The following is a 26,863-nucleotide window of genomic DNA, read 5'->3' on the forward strand; positions in this document are numbered from 1 at the left end:
GCTGGGACTGGAAGAGATTATGCTGAGTGAAATAAGTCAAGCAGAGAGAGTCAATTATCATATGGTTTCACTTATTTCTGGAGCATAACAAATAGCATGGAGAACAAGGGGAGATGGAGAGGAGAAGGGAGTTGAGGGAAGTTGGAAGGGGAGGTGAACCATGAGAGACTATGGACTCTGAAAAACAATCTGAGGGTTTTGAAGTGGGGGGTGGGAGGTTGGGGTACCAGGTGGTGGGTATTGGAGAGGGCACCAATTGCATGGAACACTGGGTGTGGTGCAAAAACAATGCTGAAAAGAAATCTTAAAAAAAAAAAAGAGCTGGCCTCAGGGCACCCCCCCCCCCACCCCGCCAATGGGAGTTTAGGCTCAACAGGGAGTCTGCTTCTCGCTTTCCCTCCCCGCTTTTGTTCTCTCCCTGTCAAATAAATAAATGAAATCTTAAAAAGAATAAAAAAGTTTTGAAAATTTAAATAGTTTAAATTTTGAAATACTTTATTTAAAAATTGAAATCTTTTTTTTAAAGTTTTTAATTTTTTTTTTTTAAAGATTTTATTTATTTATTTATTTATTTGACAGGTAGAGATCACAAGTAGGCAGAGAGGCAGGCAGATAGAGGAGGAAGCAGGCTCCCTGCTGGGCAGAAAGCCTGATGTGGGGCTCTATCCCAGGACTCTGGGATCTTGACCTGAGCCGAAGACAGAGGCATTCTAAAATGCAATCTCGAATGATTTCCCTTACCAAATCGCTGCGTGTGTGTGCGTGTGTATGAGAGAGAGAGAAAGAGAGAGAGACAGACTTTATGCCGTTAAAACTATAAAATCTGTACTTTTAGGGATGCCTGGGTGGCTCAGTGGGTTAAAGCCTCTGCCTTTGGCTCAGGTCATGATCTCAGGGTCCTGGGTTCCAGCCCCACATCTGGCTCTCTGCTCAGCGGGGAGCCTGCTTCCTCCTCTCTCTCTGCCTACTTGTGATCTCTGTCTGTCAAATAAATAAATAAAATCTTAAAAAAAAAAATCTGTACTTTTAGGACGCGGTCACAAAATGGAGCACCAGTAACTAACGGGCTTTGCCTTACATTGTCCATAATTAAAACTTATGAGAAAGAAGAGGGATCAGAGGGGTGCCTGGGTGGCTCATGGGGTTAAGCTTCTGCCTTTGGCTCAGGTCATGATCTCAGGGTCCTGGCATGGAGCCCCGAATGGGGCTCTCTGCTTAGTGGAGAGCCTGCTTCCGCCCCCTCTCTCTGCCTACTTGTGATCAATCTGTCTGTCAAATAAATAAATAAAACCTTAAAAAAATAAAAAGAAGAAGAAGAGGGATCTTAGGGTATTTTTATGCTAAATACTAACGAGCATTTTGCCAGGAGCTGTGCTAAGAACTTCTCATAAAATATCCGATTTATTTCTGCGGGCCACTCTGTGTCGTAGTATTTCCACTGTTTTACAGGAAGGAGATGGAACCTTCGAAATTCCAATTTACTGCAGCTCTAGCGTGAGGACCCCGTCCCTGAGCAGTCCGGGGCTCCACTGGGAGCCCCACCATGAGCGCTTCACAGAAGTTCCTTCGCGGAACAAGGAGCCTCCACCAGAGCTGGACTCTGACACTCCCCAGTCCGGGTTCGCTTGGGTCGGCGGTTCTCACGGACGACCACAGCTTTGTTCCAGAACACACACGCCCTCGCTCCCGGAGTCCGAGCCTGTAGGTCTGGGATAAGGTAGAGAGATCAGCGTTTCTAGCAAATTCCCCGGGGACTGCTGTGGGTGCTGGTGCTCCGGGGGCCGCAGCGTGAGAATCTCCGGTTTACGGGTTTTCATTTAAACCACGGGGACAAGTGTTGGTCGGGGCAGAGCGAGAGTAACCGCAAACGTGCGTGAGGAGCCGGGACTCGGCTTTCCCGGGCGGTTCGACCCCCAAGGCGTGGGCGTGCCCCGAAGCCGCGGCGGCCGTCCCCTCCGCCCGGGGGTGCGGCCCCAGCCCCGGCCGCCGGCCCTCGGCGCTCCATTGCTCTCCCCGTCGGCCCCGCCCGGCCCCGCCCCCGGCGACCCATTGGCTCGCGGGTCTCGCCGGGCGCCTCCGCCCACACGCCCATTCGGCGCCGCGGGCCAGGCCGAGGCGCTGCTGCCCGAGCGCGGGATCCGAGACGTGGCTCCCGGGCGGAAGAACCATGTTGGACTTCGCGATCTTCGCCGTTACCTTCCTGCTGGCGTTGGTGGCCGCGGTGCTCTACCTCTACCCGGTAACCGCCGTCGGGGCCTCGGGGGCTCTGGCCGCCGCCCCAGCCTCTGTGTTTTCCCGCGTCCCCGTCGCTCTGCCCACGGCGGGCCGCAGGGGGCGGGCCCGAGGGGAGGGTTCCCGCTGCCTCTCCGGCTCCGCTCCGCTCCGGCTCCGCGCGGGGGCAGCTCCCGAGCCAGGGACGCTCCGCGGGCGCGCGGGCAGCGCGGAGAGGCGGAGGCGAGCGGCGTGGGCGGCCCCACGGCCCCTCCGGCGCCGAGAGGTCCAGAGCGCGTGGCCGCTCGGGTTCTCAGGCCCGGCCCCCGGGGCCTGCCTCCCTGCCCCCGGGGCCTGCCTCCCTGCCCTCGGGGCCTGCCTCCCTGCTCCCCGGGGCCTGCCTCCCTGCTCCCGGAGTCGCCCCGCCTCGGTTACCGTCCGCGCGAGAAGTACTCTTGGGTGGCTTTTCGGCGGTAACTCTGCCCAACCCAAATCACGTTTTCCAGTGCGTCTGCGAGGCAACTGGGGGACGCTCCACTCCTTGGTCTTTCCCCGAGGATTCTCCCAGCATTTTGTGCAGCGGCTGCCTTTGCCGTCCATCTTTCCCGCCGTAACGACTGAAACCCGAAGTCCTCAAGGCCCGGGCCGGGCTTGCACTTTGCAGGGCCGCGGCGGCCGGCTGAGCCGGGCCGTGAGCGTTGCGGTGGGTTAGTGCGTGAGTCCGACGGAGCGGCCGCGCCGCGGCTCCGAGTCTCGTCCCAGCCTCTTTCTCGCCTTGCCTTTGTGGGCCCCCGAGAGTGATTCTGAGAACGAAAGGAGCCGGTAGGGGAGCCGTCATCTCTTTTATTTTATTTTATTTTATTTATTATATGTGAACTGTACTTCACATATACTTTGTTTTTTTTTTTTTTTAAGATTTTATTTATTTATTTGACAGACAGAGATCACAAGTAGGCCGAGAGGCAGGCAGAGAGAGAGAGAGAGAGAGAAGGAAGCAGGCTTCCTGCGGAGCAGAGAGCCCGATGCGGGGCTCGATCCCAGGACCCTGAGATCATGACCCGAGCCAAAGGCAGCAGCCCAAACCAGTGAGCCACCCAGGCGCCCCTATACTTTGTTTTTTTTTTTTTTTTAAGGATTTTATTTATTTATTTGACAGGCAGAGATCACTAGTAGGCAGAGAGGCAGGCAGAGAGAGAGGAGGAAGCAGGCTCCCACAGACCCTGGACCCTGGGACCATGACCTGAGCCACCCAGGTGCCCCAGAGCCGTCAAACAAAACAAGGGGGTGTTTTTTGTGGAAAAAGTTCTAAAGCTGCCAGCACGCCTCGCTGATAATGACCGAACACCTTCAGTGTTCCTTCCAGAGCCGGCACACGGATCAGGCTGGAATATTGCAACTACACAATCCGGAACATCCAGGGCCTTTTTTTGTCCCCCCCGCCCCGGCCCTTCCTGAGAAACTAAGCCTTTCATAGCTCCAGATCTTGAGTTTTTGATAATCTATGAATGACACTGTCCTTTGATTCGTTAATAGAAAACAACACTGTTTATTTCAGCCAAATATGTGTGCCAAGTAGGGTTCCGTGTGCTGGGGCTGCAGCAGTGAACAGCCAGGCAGGAAATTCTTGACTCACGGAATGTGTATTCGGGTGAGAGGAAATAGATAAACAGAAAACACACACAGTATTTTTAAAAATTAGCATATGATGTATTATTAGCCCCAAGGGCACAGGTCTGTGAATCGCCAGGTTGACACACTTCACAGCACTCACCATAGCACATACCCTCCACACCCAGATAGTGTTTTAGTGTTAAGTATTATGGAGCAAAATAAGGTTGGTGACAGGTCGGGTTGTTTCCAGAAGGCATCTGGAAGCGTCGGTCAGTTTCAAGTACAACGGTCAGTTTTTTTTTTTTTTTTTAATTTTTTTTTTTTTTCCGGGGGGGGGGGGGGGAGAGCGAGCACAGGCAGGCAGAGGCAGAGGGAGAAGCAGGCTCCCTGCTGAGCAAGGAGCCCGATGTGGGACTCAATCCCAGGACGCTGGGATCATGACCTGAGCCAAAGGCAGCTGCTTAAACAACTGAGCCACCCAGGCGTCCCTGCTCAGTTGTTTTTTAAGGAAACTTTGTAGTGTTTTCCACAGTGGCCACAGTAGCTTTCATTCCCACTAGCAGTGCCAGAGGGTGCCTTTTTCTCCACATCCTTGCCAACACTTCTTTCTTGTGTAGAACTATGCTGTGATTTAGTTATTGCACTCCTGGATATTTACCCCCCAAAAGCAAAAACACTAGTTAAGAGGATACACGCGCCTCTATTCTGTAACAGCATTATTTATAATAGCCGATTTATGGACGCATCACAGGTGTCCATCGGTAGATGAGTAGATAAAGCTATGTATATACACACAATGAAATATTATTCAGCCATAAAAAAGAACGGACTCTTGCCCTTTGCAATGACCTGGCTGGAGCTAGAGAGTATAATGCTAAGTGAAGTAAGTCAGAAAAAGACAAATACCATATGGTTTCTCTCATAGGTGGCATTTAGGAAACAAAATAAATGAACAAAGGGGGGAAAAAAGATAAACCAAGAAAGACTTTTTTTTTAATTAATTTATTTATTTGAGAGAGAGACAGTGAGAGAGAGCATGAGCGAGGAGAAGGTCAGGGAGAAGCAGACTCCCCATGGAGCTGGGAGCCCGATGCGGGACTTGATCCCGGGACTCCAGGATCATGACCTGAAGGCAGTCGTCCAACCAACTGAGCCACCCAGGCATCCCAAGAAAGAGACTTTTAACTATGGAGAACTGATGGATACCAGAAAGGGAGGTGGGCGGGGAGGAGTCAGATAGGTGATGGGGATGAAGGATTACAGTGGTGATGAGCACCAGGTGTTACATAGAAGTGTTGTCACTGTATGGTCCCCCGGAAGCTAATACTACACTGTATGTTAATTATAGTGGAATTAAAAGAAAAAGTAGGATGGTCAAGAGATAAGGAGAACTTTGAGCGGAGACCTGAAGGGGATGAGGGAACAAGGCTTTTCGCTATCTGGGAAAGCATTCCAGACGAAGAGAATAGCAAATGCACATCTTCAGGGGGAACCAAACTAGTATTTTACAGGAAAACAAGAGTACTAGTGTGGCTGGAGTGGAGTGAGGGAGAGACTAGTCTGTTAGAATGATGGGGAGGAAGGGCAGATTTTTGTTGCAGGCTAGTTTATGGACTTGGCTTTTATTCTGAGATAAGCGCTGGCGGGTTTCAACAGAAGAGTGACATTTTAAATGTAAAGGAATTGAAATTTCGTTTTACTAGAGTTAAATTAAAAAAACATCATTTTGACTGCTATGTTAAGAAGAGACTTAGAGGCCTGGGGCAAATGGACTGATTTTAGTCCTTAGGGAGTCAGTGTTGTTGCTGCTTATTTAAATACAGTTCACTGTACAATACAGTGCTGGTGTACTCTGCTTTCCAGATGCCTTCTTCCTCAGCCGCCAGGAGGGGTGGGCACCGAGCGGTGACTTAATTTGGTTCATCAGTGGCTGCTCAATTGAAGAACTGGGAATTCATTCTTTTTTTTTCCAAAGATTTTATTTATTTATTTGACTGACAGAGATCACAAGTAGGCAGAGAGAGAGAGAGAGGAGGAAGCAGGCTCCCCGCTGAGCAGAGAGCCCGATGTTGGGACTCAATCCCAGGACTCTGGAATCATGACCTGAGCCGAAGGTAGAGGCTTAACCCACTGAGCCACCCAGGTGCCCCTGATGCCCTGTCTTAAACCTGAATTGATGTGTGGTGGGAGCAGCTGATTATTTAAGATATTTTCATGATTCTTTTTTTTTTTTTAAACTCCCCTCCCCCATTTTTGTATATGTAATGGTGAAACATCCTCTAATGTTTTAACAAGGAAGGAGAGAGAAGGACCTTAATTTCTTTCTTTCTTTTTTTTTTTTTAAATTTATTTGACAGAGAGACACAGTGAGAGAGGGACCCAAGCAAGGGGAGTGGGAGAGAGAGAAGCAGGCTTCCTTCCCACTGAGCAGGGAGCCCAATGTGGGACTTAATTCCAGAACCTGGGATCATGACCAGAGCCAAAGGCAGCCGCTTAATGGCTGAGCCACCCATGCGCCTCAGGACCTTAATTTCTGAGTGGAGAAATCTCCCTCTGTGGAAAAGTGGATCAAAACTATTATCAAGGGGCACCTGGGTGGCTCGGTGGTTAAAGCCTCTGCCTTCGACTCGGGTCGTGATCCCAGGGTCTTGGGATCAAGCCCCGAATTGGGCTCTCTGCTCAGCAGGGAGCCTGCTTCCCTTCCTCTCTCTCTGCCTGCTTCTCTGCCTACTTGTGATCTCTGTCAAATAAATAAATAAAATCCTTTTTTAAAAAACTATTATCAAAAGTTTGCCCGTGTTATTGCACCTGACTTTAAGATCTAAAAAAAAAGGGTTTTTTTTTTGCCACGTTGTGCCTTTCCTCCTGGAACTGTAAGTGAACACAGTGCTAGTACCTGTTTAAACTGTGAAATGGATATTGTTACAGAGAATACACCAGAGGCTTTCTCACTGTTAAGCAAATAATGCCCTTGTGAATGTATGCTCTGTGGAGAAACCTCTGTAGCTTTACCTGCTGACGCTGTCTCTCTTATTGAAGAATAAATTTTGGCTGCCCCCCCGCCAATTCTAATGTATGACCATGGGAATGACCATGGGAATGTTGCTGAGCTAGGTACGTGAGTAGAGGAGAGATGGATCTGGGAAGAGGATAAACTTCTGTAGGAACAGGAGTCTGCGGGATGAGGGAGGACCTGGGGATGGTGGTCTTGGCCTTCATTGGTGTCTAATATCAATAAGGAAAAGGTCATAATAGCATTCTGGGTCATCTCAAGACACATGGCAGTGGTGAGGTTATGAATTGGGGGGATGGAAGTTTTGCTGGGTCTTGTCTGGGTGCATGCCAGTTTGGGGATCCCTCTTATCAATTTAGCCATCTGGCAGATGTGAATGTTGTAAAGGGTAGGAGAGCATTTTACCTGGAATTCTGGGGTTCATGCTTCATTAAAAAAATTTTTTTAAATTTATTTATTTGACAGACAGAGATCACAGGCAGAGAGAGAGAGAGGGGGAAGCAGGTTCCCCACTGAGCAGAGAGCCCGATGTCAGGCTCGATCCCAGGACCCTGGGATCATGACCCGAGCCAAAGGCAGAGGCTTTTACCCACTGAGCCACCCAGGTGCCCCTCATGCTTCATTTTTTTTTTTTTTTAAAGATTTTTTATTTATTTACTTGAGAGAGAGACAGTGAGAGAGAGCATGAATGAGGAGAAGGTCAGAGAGAGAAGCAGACTCCCCATGGAGCTGGGAGCCCGATGCGGGACTCGATCCCGAGACTCCAGGATCATGACCTGAGCTGAAGGCAGTCGTCCAACCAACTGAGCCACCCAGGCGTCCCCCTCATGCTTCATTTTTGCTGATGAAGTGTAGAGGTTGCTACAGGAGCCATTTTATCCACAGTATATACAGACTTCTAAGGCTCCTTCTTCCAGTTGGCTGGAGTTGTAGAAGCCAGTATTAGACTTGTTGGGGAGGGATTGTTCTAGTATTTCCACACTGTTAGAGTTTATTCACTCTTGTCTATCAGTAGTTTTTTTCCAAATATTTCAACATTTCCACATATTTAAACATTTCTGTCATAACGCCACTTTGTGAAGTTGTCCAGATATTCAAAGACATCAGTTGCGTTTTCTTTCCCGTGAAGATACCCGTTCTGGAGCTTTCCATCATCCTTTCCCAGTTGGTATTGGTTACAGTCTCTTTCAGTTCAGCTGTTGTCCTTTTACTATCATAGTGGATATTCTCTTCACCTGTGTTCTATAACCTATTTCCTATATGCCCCACGTTTCTTTCTTCTTTCACTCCCTTTATGCGCTGCAGCTCATAATTTTCCAGAAGCTTCCTAAAGACATGTGCATGGAAAATACATCTTATGAGACCTACCTAGCTTGTTTGAAAATCTTTCTGTTCAAGTTATACTCTTCAATACTAGTTTGGCTTCGTATAAAATTCTAATTTGCCCTTAGAATTATAGGGGCTGTTTCCCCCCGCCCCCCGCCCCCGGCCTGTATCTCCTGAGTCTGAAGTCTTGAAGTCTCCTTCTAGAAGGACAGTGATCACAGGAATGGAGAAAGACATCTAAGGTGTCTAAGGGATCTGTACACCAGCTTTTCAAGAATTGTTAGAGTCTATGTCTTGCCTTGTGTCTTACCCTGTCTTTTAGTTACTGAAAGCAAATCTGATTGCTTCTTGTAGGAGTTCTCCTTTTTCCTCTGCAGACCCCCAGAAGAGACCTCTACAATGTCTGTTAGTCACTTCTCCAACAGCTTAACACTTTCAGAAAATGTGTTGAATTGTTCTACTCCCATTCTCTTTATCCTTGTTTTCTCCTATTTAATTTTTTCGCTTTCATTTAGTGGGGTTTCAGGAAGAAAAGATAGTTGATGAATGTTATCAATCTGTCATGTTTGAAGACAAATCAAGAAACGTGTTTTGTCATTAGTAATTTTAGCCTGGAAAAAAAAGGTAGGGTTTTTTTTTTTTTTTCTACTGCTGACTTTATATCTTTCTAATTATGGATTTCTTTCCATCCTTTTCCCTTCTATTTATATTAAACTTGACAAGGTTCTATCATTGATGAGACTGTGGGACAAAATACAGTGTGGATTTAACTGTTATCAGTTAAATACAAGTTACACATACTGGTATCTAGATAGCGTTCTTGTAGTATTTAGCGGAAAGAGTAAAACTCTTCAATTAATACCAGTCAATCTAGTATTTCTCTTTTGGCATACCTACCCCAAAGGAGGAAAAAAGTAAAGTCGTACAAAGATTTTTCTAGAACTACTTATATTAATGAAAAAAAACAAAAGAAAGAAAAGAAACTGTCAGATGTTTAGTAGCAGTGTAGTAGGAAAATGATTAAGCGATTTCAGCTACATGATGGTACATAGTTTAGCCTTTAAATGTTCAAGTATCTTGAATCGCCTGAGTGTAGCCATTGCTTAAGTGTCTGACTCTTCGTTTTGGCTCAGGTCATGATCTCAGGGTTGTGAGATGGAGCCCCAAATCAGGCTGCCTGATCAGTGTGGAGTCTGCTTGAGACTCTCTCCCTCCCCTCTTCTCCTTTGTGCGCATGCATGCGGTGCCCCCTCTTTCTCTCTCAAATAAATCTTAAAAAAAAAAAAATGTTGAATCACTATGTTGTACACCTGAAACTAATGTAACACTGTATGTTAAGGATACTGGAATTAAAATTTAAAAAAATAAATATTTTCCTTTCATTAAAATATTTGTAAAAAGTGTTCAAATAAAGAAACACTGTTCATTTACTTTTATAATGTTAATTAGGTAGAAAAGGGCAGAATGTCAGATAGGTAAACTCTGATTAGTATTAATCAAAATCACTGACAAAATTCAGAATTGATTCTGGAGTAAATATTTATTTAAAATTATCTTGTAAAAAATCTTACAATTATAAGAATAATATGACTGTTGGGGTGCCTGGGTGGCTCAGTCATTAAGCATCTGCCTTCGGCTCGGGTCATGATCCCAGCGTCCTGAGATCGAGCCCCGCATCGCCCCACATCGGGCTCCCTGCTCAGTGGGGAACCTGCTTCTCCTTCTCTCACTCCCCCTGCTTGTGTTCCCTCTCTCGCTGTGTCTCTCTCTCAGATAAATAAATAAAATATTCAAAAAAATGTTTTAAAAAAAGAGAATAATATGACTGTCATAAAATTACATAAAAAATAACACTGATGGGGCGCCTGGGTGGCTCAGCGGGTTAAGCCGCTGCCTTCGGCTCAGGTCATGATCTTGGGGTCCTGAGATTGAGTCCCGCATCGGGCTCTCTGCTCAGCAGGGAGCCTGCCTCCCTCCCTCTCTCTATCTGCCTGCCTCTCTATCTACTTGTGATTTCTCTCTGTCAAATAAATAAATAAAATCTTAAAAAAAAAAAAAAATAACACTGATCCCAAAACAAAGCAACTGTAAACCCGGTACAAAATTGTAAAATACTAAAATTCCCCAAACTTTCCCCCAGTTCATTTCTTAGAGGTTGTTACTTGAACAATTTGCTGTAAATTATTTTGTTAACTTGTTTGTATGCCACACACCTCACTGACTATCAGACCCTCACAGTAATGGCTACATTAAAGCAAAAGATGAAGATCATATTGTATTTTGGTAAATTCTTAAACTAGAAAAAGAACTGTTTTAGGAAGGAGTCTGTTGTAAGCATGGCTTTTTTTTAAAACTAAGACAGATGGGATCATATATAGACTCAGGAAAACAATGTTTAAAAGTGCTTAATTATGTATTTGTTGATTAGAATGGACATTAAATTTTTCAAACTTGTTAATTTAATTGACACAGGAAGGGTATTAAGATTATTCTTTTAGGGCCACCTGGGTGGCTCAGTGTGTTAAAGCCTCTGCCTTTGGCTCAGGTCATGGTCCCAGGATTCTGGGATCGATCCCCGCATCAGGCTCTCTGCTCAGTGTGGAGGCTGCTTCCTCCTCTCTCTCCTCTCTCTCTGCCTGCCTCTCTGCCTACTTGTGATCTCTGTCTGTCAAAGAAATAAATTAAAAAAAAATCTTTAAAACAAAAAGATTATTCTTTTAAATACACACCCATTTTTTGTATTTTAATATAGAAAGAATTCTTGAGATTCAGCCAAGATGGAAAGCCATCACTTAGGGTCCTGTGGATGTCTTGGCAAAACATCTGACTTATGGGATATATGGTTATATATCATATACTAAATTATGTATTAAATACCAAATCATTATACTAAACTATTTCTTAATTTCTCCTTAAGGCTTCTAGACAAGCTGCAGGAATCCCGGGGATTACTCCAACTGAAGAGAAGTGAGTAGTTACTTTTCTGGGAAATCAATAGAGTTAACTCTTAATTTTTGGTATCAAAACTAAAACCTATTTTTAGATTACACAGATTATTTAATTCCTTTGTGTACTCTAAATTTATCGCTGGGCATACAGCCTGAACTTTATTAACAGAAAGGAGGACTGTATAAATCAAAAACTTTAATTGCTTTTGTGGTTTCTGGCTGGTTCAGTCAGTAGAGCATCCAGCTCTTGATCTCAGGGTCATGAGTTCGAGCCCCATGTTGCATGTAGAGGTTACTTATAAATTAATTAATTAATTAATTAATTAGAAAATGGTTAAAACACAAATCTTAAAAAATATTTTTTCACTTTCTCTAGCCAGAGAGTATTAAAAATAGAAAGATAAGATAGAAGGTAAGAAGAAAAGAATGCCATAGCTGGTTGATGATTTAAATTAGCCTAGGATGATGTTCATTGCTTTCTCAGAATGAGATGTTGCAGAAATTGGGTCATTTTCTATTGTCTGAGCAGATGTTCCTTGTGTATCTTTACTTGGCTTCAACTGTTACAAATTCTCAAAATATCAGACAAATCCAGATCTAAATATGTCCAAGCAGCTTGGTAATTTGCATTTCATGCACCTCTGCTCTCATCTATTGACACAGTTAATTCAGAGTCAACTATTGTTTTTCTGGCTTTTCCAAGTTAAACTTCTTATTTTTCCAAGTTGTTTTGTCAAATGTTGCTCTTTTCTCAGGGATGGTAATCTTCCAGATATTGTGAATAGTGGAAGTTTGCACGAGTTCCTGGTTAATTTGCATGAGAGATACGGGCCTGTGGTCTCCTTCTGGTTTGGCAGGCGCCTTGTGGTTAGTTTGGGCACCGTTGAGGTACTGAAGCAGCATATCAACCCCAATAAGACATGTAAGTTTAATCTGATTGGTTGATCCTTATCTCTTAAGAATAAACATCTGTAAATGAAGGGTAAGAAGAGATAACATTTATTGACTGCTTTATATTATGTGCTAGGCATTATGCTAAGGTTCTTATCTCATTTAAGGCAAAGTACTGTAAAATAATTATTTTTTTCCTTCAATTTATAGGTATATGCAGTAGAATCCCAATGTAAATTCCAACAGGATTTTTTTTTTTTAAATAGTTCCAGGGTGCTTCTGTAGGAAACATCTAGAAAAGAATATTAATGAGGGGAATACTTATACTATCAGGCAGAGCAATGTGCTATAAACTTAGATTAATTTAAAGAATCTTGTAAGACTAGACAGATTGATGAAATAGAGTAGGTAGTCCAGTAGATAAACCAAGGATACATGATAAAGAGAGCATTTTATGGTTTGGGAAAACTGGTTAGTTATTGGGGAAAAATAAATCTGCATCCCTGCCTTACTCTTTACATCAAAATGAATTCCAGGCAATTAAAATGTGAAGTCCTGAAAGTATTAGGAGAAAACATGGTTAGGTATTAAATTGGGGTTGGGTGTTGATAAACCTTTTCTTACCATAACATGAAATCTAGGACATCAAGCACAAGACAGGTAAAACTGTCTGCATAAAAATGAGAAATTTCAGTACAAAAGAACACCTTAAAAAAGGATGAAAAAGAGAGAGGTGAGTGTTGGCCACATATTACTACACATGCTGTGTAATAATTGGTTACTGTATTTCTCTAAAATAAAAGGTGCCATGAAGAAGTTTAAAAGAGATATGGGGAAACTATTTACCACCCATTATATATAAAGTAAATAAAAACTAGTGAGAAAATAAAAATAAAATGCAGTTGTAGAAAAATGGGCAAAAACAAGGTAATTAAGAAAGAAGAAATAAAAATGGCCAGTAAGCAAATGAAGATTTCAGATTCACTAATAATTAGTGGGATGCAAATAAAAATGAGAGTTTTACCTATCTGAATGGAATAGATGAAAAATATTGGCAAAACTCATTGTTGATGAGGGGATGGAGAAACACTGAATATAATTATTTTATAAACTTGGGAGAGGACGTTGATAGGATCTTTGGCTTAGCAGTGATACCATAAGGAAGTTATAAATTGATATTCATGTAAATAATATAAATTACATAAATATAAATATTCATGTAAATAATATAAATTGATATTCATGTAAATGAGAAAAGATGTATTAGTATTATTTACAATAAAAATTTGAGAAAGAGCCTAGATGTTCATCAACAGATAAATGGATAAAGAAGATAGATGTGGTGTGTATATGTGTGTGTGTGTGTGTGTATATATACACACACATACAATGGAATACTATGCAGCCATAAAAAGAAATGAAATTTTGCCATTTGCAATGATGTGGATGGAACTAGAGGGTATCATGCTAAGTGAAATAAGTCAATCAGAGAAAGAATTGTCATATGATCTCACTGATACAAGGAATTTGAGAGGCAGAGCAGGGGGGTTGTAGGGGGTAGGGAGGGAAAAAAATGAAACAATATGTGATCAGAAGGGAGACAAACCATAAGAGACTCTCAATCTCACAAAATAAACTGAGGGTTGCTGGGGGGTGGCAGGAGGGATAGGGTCGCTGGGTTATAGACATTGGGGAGGGCATGTGCTGTGGTGAGTGCTGTGAGTAGTATAAGACTGATGATTCATAGACCTGTACCCCTGAAGCAAACGAGACATTATATATTAATTAAAAAATTTTTGAAGCAGACTTAGATGTTTTTCTTTTTCCTTCTTCTTTTTTTTTTTTTTTAAAGATTTTACTTTTTTGACAGAGAGAGAACAAGCAGGGAGAACAGGAGAGGGAGAAGCAGGCTCCCCACCAAGCAGGGAGCCTGATGTGGGGCTAGATCCCAGGACTCTGGGATCATGACCCAAGGTGAAGGTAGATGCTTAACCAACTGAGCCACCCAGGCACTCCTAAACATTTTTCAGTGGCTGAATAAAAAAACATATTCAGGCTTTAATATGATGACATAAATTTATTTTATTTTGTTCACCAATATCTGTTATAGCCTACTATATGCCAACACTGGTTATAAGCCATTTATACATATTATCTCATTTAATCCTTAGAACAACCCAATGAAATAGATATTAGTGAAAATGGAGATACAAAGAGGGTAAGTCATTGATGCAAGGTTGCTCAGCTAATTAGTGATGGAGCTAGGACTCGAAGGTAGGCAGTGTGGTCTGAGTTTGTGCTCTTCATCATCAAGTTTTCTACACATGAGTGAAACCAGACACGGTCTCTGCTTCTGTGGGGTTCATAGTGTAATTGGAGGAGTAGGGGAGGCATGTAAACATTATTTAAATGACCACACTAATGACCTGGTAGTGCTCTGAAAGAAGGGCTTGTATTCTTTACAAAATCTGACATGTGTTTTGTCTGTCTCCGTTAAGTAATGTTAACAGCTATAAAAAACAATCTTGAAAATGTTCAGTGGAATCTCTGTGGCGAAATTTAGATGAATTTTATATTCTTTTTATTTTACTGTTTTAATTGTTTATAATGACAATGTATTTTTTGTATGAAAACAATATAGTCATTAAAGAAATACTTAAAAATTAAGTGAAGAAGGAAAACGTTTCTGAACTCAGCTAAATAATTTTAACCATAATATATGACCATTACAACAATTTTCCTTTAACATCAGTGGAATGAGCTTTTAATAAAGTCAAAGATACTGTTTTCATGTAGGTAGAAAACTTATGTTAAGTATTAATGATTTATAGTAGAATTGCCAGTCAGGATATGGTATTCTTGCCAATTCTTACTGCCTCTTGAACTGTTCATATCTAGGAAAGATATGAGAGGAGTTGGGAAAAAGTTGCCATGCTGTCCGCTGCCGCCCTGCCTCCCTGATGTGTTTGTTTTACTGCTGGGGTTTTTATTGTTACAGTTTTGTTTTCTGAGTCACTACTTTGACGCACAAATGTTTAATTTGTCTGTTTCAGCGGACCCTTTTGAAACCATGCTTAAGTCATTATTAAGGTATCACTCTGGTGTTGCAAATGTAAGTGAAAACCACACAAGGAAAAAATTATATGAAAGTGGTGTGACTAAGTCTCTGCAGAGTAATTTTGCTCTCCTGCTTAAGGTAAGGTGATAAGAAATTTGGCCCAGAATTCTACAATACAGATAATAGTATATTTTTGACTATTAGTGTGTCTCCCCTTGGTACTTTTTTCCTTGTCTCTCTCTCTTTATTTATTTTTAAAGATTTATTTGTTTATTTTAGTGGGAGAGAGAGAGAGAATGAGCATGCATGGCAAGGGGAGAGGCAGCAGGAGAGGGAGAGTCTCAAGCAGACTCCCTGCTGAGCGTGGGTTTCCCCTGCCAAGCTTGATCGGACAACCCTGAGCTCATGACCTGAGCCTAAGTCAAGACTCAGATCCTCAACTGACTGAGCCAGCCAGGCCCCCCTCTTACTTGTCTCTCCAAGGTGATTTTTATTCTTCTGAAATTCTGAAACAAAACAAACAACAGAAATCTAAACACCTGTACTCCTGTGTAAGTTGGAGTGATGTGATTACTGGGCATTTGCATATACAAACTGAGTCATACTGGGAGAGGGACCTGACTTTTTTTAAGACGTTCCACTAATGGGACACCTGGGTGGCTCAGTGGGTTAAGCCTCTGCCTTCAGCTCAGTCATGATCTCAGGGTCCTGGAATCAAATCCCACATCGGGCTCTCTGCTCAGTGGGGAGCCTGCTCCCCACCCCCACGTGCCTTTCTGCCTACTTGTGCTTGCTCTCTTTCTCTCTCTCTGTCAAAGAAAGAAAGTTCGTTCCACAAATGATATACAAAGTTTGAGAACAATACTAATCCATATTATTTTCCTTTTGACCCTAAAGATTCTTAGCTGAGCCCTGTGTGCTACCTGACAGTTCTCTGTGTCCCAGTAGGACTGTTCCAGATCTTCACCCTTACTCTAGTATTGCCAGTCCTGACGACCTCTTTGCTTGCCTCCAGCTTCGCTGAGACCAGAGTCCCTTACCTGTAAGCTCCCCCAGTATCCTGTTTCCCCACCAACAAACTCTATCCATCTCAATCTTTTGTTCTTACCTCTCATTTTAAATCTTAAAGAATCCTTTCTTCTGTTCAAAACTCTATCCATTTGTGGAATTATTAATAAATGGTGGCGGTAGAAAACATGGAAAGTCGAACTTTCAAGAAATCATCCATAATTTCACTGTAGATGTATGTGTGGAAAACATCATACTGTATGTACAATTTTATAAAACATCTCATGGAGCACCTGGGTGGCTCATTTGCTTAAGCATCTGACTCCTGATTTCTGCTCAGGTCATGATCTCAGAGTTCTGGGATCAAGCTCTGCCTTGGGCTCCACACTGAGTGAGGAGTCTGCTTGAGGATCGCCCCTCCCTCTCCCTCTGCCCCTCCCACTGCTCATCCTCTCGTTCTCTCTTTCTCTAAAAATAAATAAATCTTTAAAAAAAATCACAAACATTTTCTCATGTCATTAAAATTTTTCCAGAAATAACTAAAATTATGCTTACTTTTTTCTGATAGTCATTTTACAAGATATGGAAATATTTAGGAAAGTCCTAAGGAAAAAAATGAACAATTTTAATGGTATCCATTACTCAGCTATAACCATGTTTAACGTCTTAAAATCCTTCCTATCATTTTAGTGTTTTCTCTACACAGTAGAACTTTAGTCAGCATCATACTATATGGATAGTTATAGACTCTGAACTTTTTTTTTTTTTAAGATTTAATTTTTAAGTAATCTGTACATCCAACATGGGGCTTGAACTTAAAACCCTGACATCAAGAGTTAGATGCTCCACCGACTTAGCCAGTCAGGCGCCCCAGATCTGGCATTTTTATTTGCCATTTTACTATAAGCATTTTTATAGCACTAAGTATTTTTGATAAATACATTTGGAAAGAGTCTCTGATGTCAAATTTACCTTCCAAATATCTTTCAAATTGGTCTTTCAAATTGGTCTACTTCTGTCTCTCAGCATGGCCACATCCTAGTTTAAGCTTCCATAGGCTTACCTTGATAGTGTATCTTGCTACCTTCTCTCTGCCCTTCTCCCCTACTCGGTTTTCTGTCCTCTACAGGGATTCTCAATTTCTTTTTTAGGACACGTACCCCTTGTAGTTTTGGCAAAACCTGTAGATTCCTTCTGAGAACATTTTAAAATGTGTGACTATAAAGGAAAACAATATAAATACAAAAATATTATTTTTTAAAAACTTGGAGTATTTTAATATACGTGTATCATTATTAATGCATTAAATAACGAGATCCAGGGTGCCTGGCTGGCTCAGTCAGTTAAGCGGCTGTTGGCTCAGGTCCTGATCTCAGGGTCCTTCCTGGGATCAAGCCCTGCATCGGACTCCTTGCCCTGTGGTGAGTCTGCTTCTTCCCCTCTGGGATCTCTTTTGCTCTCTCTCTCTCTCTCTCTCAAGCAAATAAATAAATAACAAGATCCAGCAGTGCTTCCAAACTTTCCATAATTTTAATTAATTTATTTTTTTTTACGTTTAATGGATTCTGTTAATTCTGTTTAATTTTTTTTTAAATTCTAGTTAGTTAACATACAGTGTAATACTAGGTTCAGGTGTACAGTATAGTGACTCAGCAGTTCTTACATCGCCCGGTGCGCATCACAGCAAGTGTGCTCCTAGATCCCCCTCCCACCTCCTTTCTGGTAACCATCAGTTTGTGCCTGTAGTTCAGAGTCTGCTTCTTTTTTTTCTTTTTAAGATTTTATTTATTATTTATTTGACAGATATCAAGCAGGCAGAGAGAGAGGGGGAAGCAGGCTCCCTGCCAAGCAGAGAGCCTGATGTGGGGCTCGATCCGAGGAACCTGGGTTCATGACCCGAGCCGAAGGCAGAGGCTTTAACCCACTGAGCCACCCAGGCGCCCCAAGAGTCTGTTTCTTTGGTGCTTAGTGGCTCAGTCAGTTGAATGTCTGCCTTCAGCTCAGGTTGTGGTCCTGGGGTCCTAGGATTGAACCCCATATTGGGCTCCCTGCTCAACCGGGAGCCTGCTTCTCCCTCTCCCTCTGCCATTCCCCCTGCTTGTGCTCTGTCAAATAAATAAATAAGTCTGTTTCTTGGTTTACCTCTCTTTTTTCTTCCCCCTCTTTGTTCGTTTATTTTGTGTCTTAAGTTCCATAAATGAGTTAAATCGTGTAGTATTTGTTTTTCTCTGATTTATTTTGCTTATCATAATACTGTCTAGATCCATCCATGTGGTTGCAAATGGCAAGATTTCATTCTTTTTTTTATGGCTAAGTGATACTTCATTGTGCATATATATATGTGTGTGTGTGTATGTCTGTATGTACACACACGTACACACACACGCACACATACCATCTTACCCACTCATCAACCAGTGGATGCTTGGGCTGTTTCCATAATTCAGCTATTATAAATAATGTTCCTATAAACATCAGGAATGTATGTATTCCTGTGAATTCGTGCTTTTGTATTCTTTGGATAAATACCTGTAGTACGATTGCTGGATTGTTGGGTACAAAACTTCTATAACTTTTTTTTTTAAGATTTTATTTATTTATTTGACAGACATCACAGGTAGGCAGAGAGGCAGTCAGAGTGAGAGGGGGAAGCAGGCTCCCTGCCGAGCAGAGAGCCCGATGCGGGGCTCGATCCCGATCCCGGGACCCTGGGATCATGACCTGAGCTGAAGGCAGAGGCCCTAACCCACTGAGCCACCCAGGCACTCCCAAAACTTCTATAACTTTAATGATATTATGAGGGACAAAACCATTATTTTGACAGTTTTAAAATAAGTGTAAGATGATGTGAACATACTTGAAATTTATATTGCTGACAGCCAAGGGCCTATATTCACAATTAAAAGAAATGCTAAATTTCAATTAGAGGTTAGTAAAAAAGATTTTTCTCCCTCATTCAAGTTCATGAACTCGTGCATTCTAGGCATAGACACTTTGGTATCTGTGGACTTGAGGTTCAAAACCCTTGAAAATATATATTTTCAAAATGCATTTCATTTTTTTAAATTTTTTAATTTTTTAAAAAGATTTTATTTATTTATTTGACAGACTGAGATCACAAGGAGGCAGAGAGGCAGGCAGAGAGAGCGGGGGAAGCAGGCTCCCCGCCTAGCAAAGAGCCTGACGCGGGCTCGATCCCAGGACCCTGGGATTATGACCTTAGGCGAAGGCAGAGGCTTTTACCCACTGAGCCACTCAGGCACCCCTCAAAATGCATTTCTTATTTTATTTCTCCCTTGATCAAAAACCTCCACTGGCCTCCCTTTGCTCTTGGAATGAACTCTTGAATATTGAAAATAGTTTTATTTATTTATTTTTTTTTTAAAGATTTTATTCATTCATTTGAGAGAGACAGAGACATAGAGAGCACAAGCAAGGGCAGAAGCAGACTCCCAGCTGAGCCAGGAGCCCAACACCGACTCAATCCCAGGATCTGGAGATCTTGACCTGTGTGAAAAGCAGACACTCAACCATCTGAGCCACTCGGGTGCCCGTATTTAATGCAGTTTTAAAGACCATTTATGAGGGACGCCTGGGTGGCTCAGTTGGTTAAGCTCAGTTGCCTTCGGCTCAGGTCATAATCCCAGCGTCCTGGGATCGAGTCCCACATCAGGCTCCTTGCTCGGCGGGGAGCCTGCTTCTCCCTCTGCCTCTGCCTGCCATTCTGTCTGCCTGTGCTTGCTCTCTCCCCCTCTCTCTCTCTCTGATAAATAAATAAAATCTTTAAAAAAAAAAAAAAAAAGACCATTTATGATTTAGCTTGCCTACTTTTCCAGCCTCATTTCCCATTCTCCTTTGTGCTTGCTTATATTCTAGCCACACTGGTTTTCTTTTAGTTCTATTCCTTCTTCTCTCCCATCTCAAGGCCTCTGTATATCCTGTTCCCATTGCTTGGATTGTCAGTTCTAAGCACCCACACCCAGTAGATGCATGTTCATCTTTCAGCTCTTAGTTCGAATGTCACTTCCCCAGGGAAGCTGTCTCTGATCACTCCACTGTCCCTAGATCGGTCTTCTTTTAGCTGCTGTCATGACAGTCTGTACTTACCTTTACAACACTTGCCAATTTGTTAATTACGTTTTGGATAATTCTTTGAATGTCTGTGTCCTAAAGTGTATGCTCCATGGAGGGAGGGTCTATTTCAATTATGTCTGTATATCTGGCTCTTGGTGTAGAATAGACCCTCAGTAAAAATGAGTCTAGCTCTTTTTTTTTTTTTTTTTTCAAGAAACATTTTTCTCATCTAGCCTGGCTAACTCCTCCTCTAGTCCCCGGTATAGTGATGTACCCTTCTCTGTGCACCTTCTCTAAATTACAGTGACAATCTGCATATACTTACTGATTTTCTTATCTCTCTCTCTCCTTTGATTGTGCTGTCTACTTTTTTCTAATGTGTGTGCTTCACAGGAAGTTACTTATTTTGTCCTATGTTTAATGAAGCTCATTGGAAAGAGCATTATTTTATAGTGTGAAGGTGAAGCTTGACCAAGAAGCTTTGAATCTTGCTTCTGCCATTTAGTGTCTGCATGATTATGTGTTACTTAGCTTTTTTGTGAGCTTTCATTTCCTCGTCTTTTTTTTAAGATTTTATTTATTTGACAAAGAGAGATCACAAGTAGGCAGAGAAGCAGGCAGAGAGAGAGGAAGGGAAGCAGGCTCCCTGCTGAGCAGAGAGCCCGATGTGGGGCTCGATCCCAGGACCCTGGGATCATGTCCTGAGCCGAAGGCAGAGGCTTAACCCACTGAGCCACCCACGTACCCCCCATTTCCTCATCTTAACAACATTTACTACATTACAAATTTGCTGTGGGGATTATGTGAGACAATGATGTAAAATACCTAACAACAGGTTTTAGGACACAATAACTTCTCAAGAAATACCTCTCCTTCCCCACACCCCCCGAGAAGTGGATTTTCCTGCCATTTGTTTCCTGATCATCATCCTCCCCCAATTCTTCTGTTCTTGCTTTTCCTGCTTCTCTGAAACACTTCCTTTTTAATGTTTCCTACTTGCATAACACATTCCCTCTTTCATGTGTGAGTTGTTTTTGTTTTTGTTTGTTTTTGTTTTTGTTTAGTAAGCTCTGTGCCCAATGTGGGGCTTGAACTCAGAACCCCAGGATCAAGTCACATGCTCTGCCAACAGCCAGGTGCCCCTCATGCAGGGTTTTTATAGTTGATGGGCCTATAGCTGTCTCATTTAGAGGGTTACATAGAAGACTTTTCTGACTTTTCTGTTCTGAAGAGTTAAATCCACATTCACTCCCAAGAGCATAAACACACCCCACTTCTTTTTTCCCCCCACTTATTCTTGCATTACATAAAATAAATAATTTTTAAAATCATGGGAAATTTAAAGGAACAGTTATAGAATAGTATAATGACAATCCATATTCTTCTCATCAGATTTTAACAGTTACCAAATTAGACTCCGTCTTACTTTATCTCTGCCCCTACTTACCTCCCTTATCTTCTCTCTAGAGTATTTTAAAGCAAATTCCAAACATCATAGTAATGAGGACATGCTCTTTAAATGGCCTAGCAGTGTAACTTTTTTGAGTTATAGAATGCCTAATAGTTAAGAGGATGTGTTATTGACTCTTAGCCACTTTTTAAAAATAGCATTTGATAAATGCTTAACGCCATTTTTTCCTTATCAGAGGTCTATTTGAAACTCATACTTCCAATTCAAGGCTTGAGACTGGCTTGCTGAGTTTACTGGAAGCCTTAATTAATACATTGGCTCCTCTCTACAGTTTTCCTCCTAAAAACAAGGCCTTTTACCATGGCTGGATATTGATTAGTCTCTTTGCTTCCAGCCCTTAAGTCTGCGGGGCCATCAGGAGACTAGTACACCAAATCCCCAGCTCATTATTATCATTCCCATCTGGTGTCTCAAGGTTCTGTACGGACTGTGTTCACGTCATGGTCTCTAAGCCTCTCGGACTGACTGACTTCTCGGCTTGTCATGACTCTTCTGTCATCCCTCATTGTCCTCCCCGGAAGCAGTTACATTGCCTTTCTCTAAGCATTCGCCAGTCAGAATCTTCCCTTCTGTTCTGTTTAAACACCTAACATTTGTCAGTAAACAACAGCTTTTTGTATTTAATTGTATTTACTATCTCCAAGGAGTTTCGCTTATTTCTCTTTGCCTTGCTTTCATTGATAGGGCTGCCTTTTTCTTTTTAGTCATATTTACTGTTAAAAGCCTTAATTACTCTTTTATTCTCCTCTTCAAACTAAGTTTTTCTAACTTTTTTTTTTAAAGATTTTATTTTTATTTATTTGACAGACAGAGAACACAAGTAGAGAGAGAGGCAGTCAGAGAGAGGAGGAAGCAGGCCCCCTGCCGAGCAGAGAGCCCGATGCGGGGCTCCATCCCAGGACCCTGGGATCATGACCGGAGCTGAAGGCAGAGGCTTTAACCCACTGAGCCTCCCAGGTGCCCCAGTTTTTCTAACTTTTTAATTTTCTATCATAGGCTCCATTTCCCAGGCTTTCACTCTTTTGTGTTGTTGCTCTGGAGTACAGATTTTTCTCTTCCTGTCTAATTAAAGGCGAATCAAGATAGAAAATTATCTCCCAATTTTCATGTTTCTTCCATCACATTTTAAAATTTTGGTCCATCGATCGGGTCCAAATGTAAGAAATGTGTTTTGGGTTCATATTGTCAACCCCACGGTACAAGCCAGTTACTCAGCTTAGGCATTAGTGAGAAGTGCCGCTAAATGTTTAATTGGGAAGTAAGTGACTGAACAGTGCAGCTGTCAGAGCGCCGGCCTCCTCCCTACCCAGAGACTCTGCTACCAGAGTCACCACCCCAAAATAAGTTGTATACTTCATGTTGACATAATAAACCTTTTGCCTTTGTTTTTGTTGTTGTTGTTGTTGTTCAGATCCGAGTTCTGTGTTCTCATTCTTCTCTAATCCTCTCAAACCTCATCCTCTGACTTCTGGCTCCTTCCTGTCCTGACCGTCTCTGCTCCAAGGCTGTGCGTAAAGCTCCACTTTTATTCTGTGAGTGTGACTTCTCTCTTCCCTATGCTAATACCGCATATTCTCCTGTTACTTTTGGGGGGAAATTCTGATTTAACAAGTATTTTTGGATTTTAGTATTTAGGACTGTTGTCCAGAATCCTCTTAATTGACAGCTCGTAATAGTTAATGGTGAAAATTACTGAGTGTGTTGGTTTAATTGCTTGTATGAACTCATTAAAGCCTCACAACTTAGAAGTAGGTATTGTTATTTGCCACTTTAAAAGGTGGTTAAATTATTTAGTCCAGGGTCATATAACTAGTAAAGAGTAGGACCAGGATACCATCCCAGTCTGGCACATTGTTTCTCTAGCTTGTTTCTGCGGCCCCGTGATGTAATTTTGCTTGGCTAGTTTTTTTCCTTCCTTTTTTCAAAATCTTTTTTAAGCTTGTGGTCACAGTAATACCCTAGCGTAAGTTGGAGTTGAAAATATTTGCTTCTCGGAAATTCTAGTAAGTTTACGATAATTCCCTAAAGATTTTTTTATGAAAAGCAAGTGTGTATTCTTTCTGAACAACTGATACATACCTTAAAATCTTATCTGTTGAATTGTAAGTCTGCCTCCAGGTACACTTATATCTCAAACCTTATTTCTCTGTAATATAATTAATTTTATGTTAGTTGAAATTGGCTTGGTATTTTAATATGAACATCCTGAAGATGTCTAAATTATATTGTATCCTATGACATGTGATAAGATTAATAGCATACATTTTCCAGTTCTTTATACTTCGTATATCATAGATAGTCTTTATAGCTTATATATCATATAAATATAGTTGGTGAAGGAACAGTCTAGCCTAGACACATTCCTCTCATTCAGCCACTGGGTAGTTCTGTCTTTCATGTAAATGCACATCTGCCACACATGAAAGAATTAGAAGGGATTGTCTAAAAAAAGCAGTCTGTTAGGAATGAAAGGATTTATCATAGAATTAGACATTGCTACCAATGATAAGTCAGTATGGAACACTGAACTCTCAAATGAAGCTCATCAACAGGTAGTTAGAATTTTCATCTACCATAAACCGGTCAGGATTCACAAACTAAAAGAGATTCACGCAATCCTCTAGCACATGTACTAGGTATATGTGCCTAGAGAAAAATCCTGCCTGAGACTTTTATATTTTCATTGTTTTGTAGAGGACTGTACAAAACAAGTAGATGTAGCCATGGGTATATCACTGTGCAGTTATGTGATGCAAGTGACGGTACTGGTAACAAAATTTTTATGGCCAAAAAAAAAAGGGAAAAAGAAAAAAAGACTTTACCAGCACTTAATCTGTTAGTTATATAATCAGCAGTGATCTGTGGGAAAATAGTCACAGTTCAAATCTCTGGTAAGTAACCCATTGTCTTAATAGGCTAGAGGATACCATTTGGGTCCCAAATTTGGTGTTCAGAAATACCATCTACAGCTTTTTTTCCTGTAATGTGTAATGTCTCATTTAAGAAGGCTCACCAGAAAACTGTTTGACTACCTATCACTCAAAACTAAGGAAAGATGCACCCTGGATTTCATTTAAAAACCAGCTATGTACAGAAGCTTTTACACACTATTAAGAAATATAGGGGCGCCTCAGTGGCTCAGTGGGTTAAGCCTCTGCCTTTGGCTCAGGTCATGGTCTCGGGGTCCTGGGATCAAGCCCCGCATCGGGCTCTCTGCTCGGTGGGGAGCCTGCTTTCCCTTCTCTCTCTGCCTGCCTCTGCCTACTTGTGATCTCTGTCAAATAAATAAATAAATAAATAACCTTTTAAAAAAAGAAAAGAGAAGTAAAAAGAAAAAATTCTCTTCTAATATTTGTAGATTGGCTTTGCCTTTGGGCCTTCCTTTAACATTTATCTGGGCCTTTTATAAATCGACTTTTTACTTCCTACTTGATTGGAGCCAGAGGACCTGTCATATGTGAAAGTTGAGTCTTCTCAGGCCTTCAAGCATGTGTCCTGCTGGGATGTGTATGGCTTTCTTAATCCCCTGGTATAGACAGAAACTTTCAAAAGATTCCCACATTTATCTCTTGTCCTAACCGCTTCCTTTCCAGGCTTCTTTGTCTGTTTATTGCTTGTTCCAAGTGTTGTTTCTTGCCCCAGCTGCTGTGCCCAGTACCTGTGCCTTTAAATGTTTTCGGCAGAAGCCACCCAAGAATGTGTCCTTGGGAACACTCCAGGAATATTGGGTTGTCCAAAACAAAGGGAGGTCTTTGCACCAGTACTTGACGGGAGGTGCCAGGCAGGTTGAGGCTCATAACTACAATTCTTGGAGAATAATGTCTTTATTTCTTCCTAGCGCTCTGCACCAGGGATGTGGACTGCTGTTCTCACAGCTTCTGCCTATCTGGGGTTTGGGGCTGTAGGCAGGTTGTTTAAAATGTCACAGAGTGAGCTTACCACTTACCACAAAGTCACAGCTTCTTTCTTCACTAAGCTCTACCCTGGTCGTTACAAGTTTTTTACTGCATTATAGAGCTTCTTTAGAAGCTGATTGTGATAGTTTTAGCCAGCTCATTACTTGCTTTTGGGGAAGAGAGAATCTTGGGATTCCCTACTCCATTTTCAGTGACCATTTTGGTGACTAGCGGTGATTACACTTTTAATAACACTCCAAAGATGTCAGGTCTCTGTGGTATCTACAATACTGTTGGCTTTTGGCCACCGTGCTGCTACTGAGCTGGGGAGAGAAGAAAGCTAGAAATAACCTTGAGTTAAAACATCAGACTCCACTACTTTACCGAGGTGCAGTTTCTGTTGAATAGATACTTCTCAGTGGGCTTTTTTTTAACTGCCAACACCTACAACATGGGGAGGAAATATCCTGGGAACGCTATTTTCTGTCTTGCCCTCCGCACTGACCAACTTCAGGGGGCAAAACAGCGCCACCCAGTGGAGATCAGAGTTGCTACAACAAGCCCTGCGCCCCTGTGCCCTGCATCTCCACTAGGGCAAGTGCATCTGAGAAGGAAGCACAGCAGGCCCCACTCCCAGAAGACCCTCACAGACCCCTTGCATGCACCAAATCTACTGATCATAGAGTGCCACAAAACTTAGGTTCTTGAGAAAATAGGATCTATATATTTTTTAAACCTCTTTTTAAAAAAAAAGTCTTATTTATTTTTGAGATAGAGCAGAGGGAAGGGGAAAAGGGAGAGGGAGAGTCTCCAGCCGACTTCCCGCTGAGTGTGGAGCCCAACACAAGGCTCAGCCTCATGACCCTGAGACCATGACCTGAGCCGAAACCAAGAGTTGGATGCTTAACCTACTGAGCCACCCAGGTACCCCTTGGACCTATTCTTAATATAGCCATTACTCTCAGGAGCAGAAATGCAGTAGGCTTTCATAACTATCACACACACACAAAAGCAGGTACAAAATGATAAGACAGAGGAATTGACCTCAAAAGAAAGAACGGGAAGAATTTATGGCCAAGTATTTATCACAAATACATACAAGCAAGATGTTTGAACCAGAATTTAAAATGATAATCATAAAGATAAGCTGGGTTTGAGAAAAGCACATATTATACTAGAAAATCCCTTACCACAGAGATAAAAAAGCTTAAAACTAGTCAGGCTGAAATAAAACATGCTGTAATGGAGATACAAAACCAACTGAATGCAGTGATAACAAGGATGAATGAGTCAGAGGAATGAGTGAGGGATATAGAAGATAAAATTATGGAAAACAACAAAGCTGATAAAGAGATG

At 42.1% G+C, this 26,863-nt stretch overlaps 1 protein-coding gene across 2 annotated transcripts in view; it reads left to right on the forward strand.

Moving 5' to 3' along the window:
* The first annotated feature begins 2,079 nt into the window (after positions 1-2,079).
* LOC132013473 (cytochrome P450 20A1) overlaps positions 2,080-26,863 on the forward strand; it is a 59,368-nt gene continuing 34,584 nt past the window's right edge. The window contains exons 1-4 of one of the 2 annotated variants that reach the window (XM_059393244.1): positions 2,080-2,239; positions 11,079-11,128; positions 11,865-12,031; positions 15,054-15,196. In XM_059393244.1, the coding sequence (XP_059249227.1) occupies positions 2,168-2,239; positions 11,079-11,128; positions 11,865-12,031; positions 15,054-15,196 (432 nt within the window). In that variant the 5' untranslated portion in view covers positions 2,080-2,167. Of the gene's footprint in view, positions 2,240-11,078; positions 11,129-11,864; positions 12,032-15,053; positions 15,197-23,120; positions 23,144-26,863 lie in introns of those variants that run through there. The other variant, XM_059393245.1, reaches the window with a different exon arrangement.

Source organism: Mustela nigripes, chromosome 3, assembly GCF_022355385.1.
Source record: "Mustela nigripes isolate SB6536 chromosome 3, MUSNIG.SB6536, whole genome shotgun sequence".
NCBI classification, from domain to species: Eukaryota; Metazoa; Chordata; class Mammalia; order Carnivora; family Mustelidae; genus Mustela; species Mustela nigripes.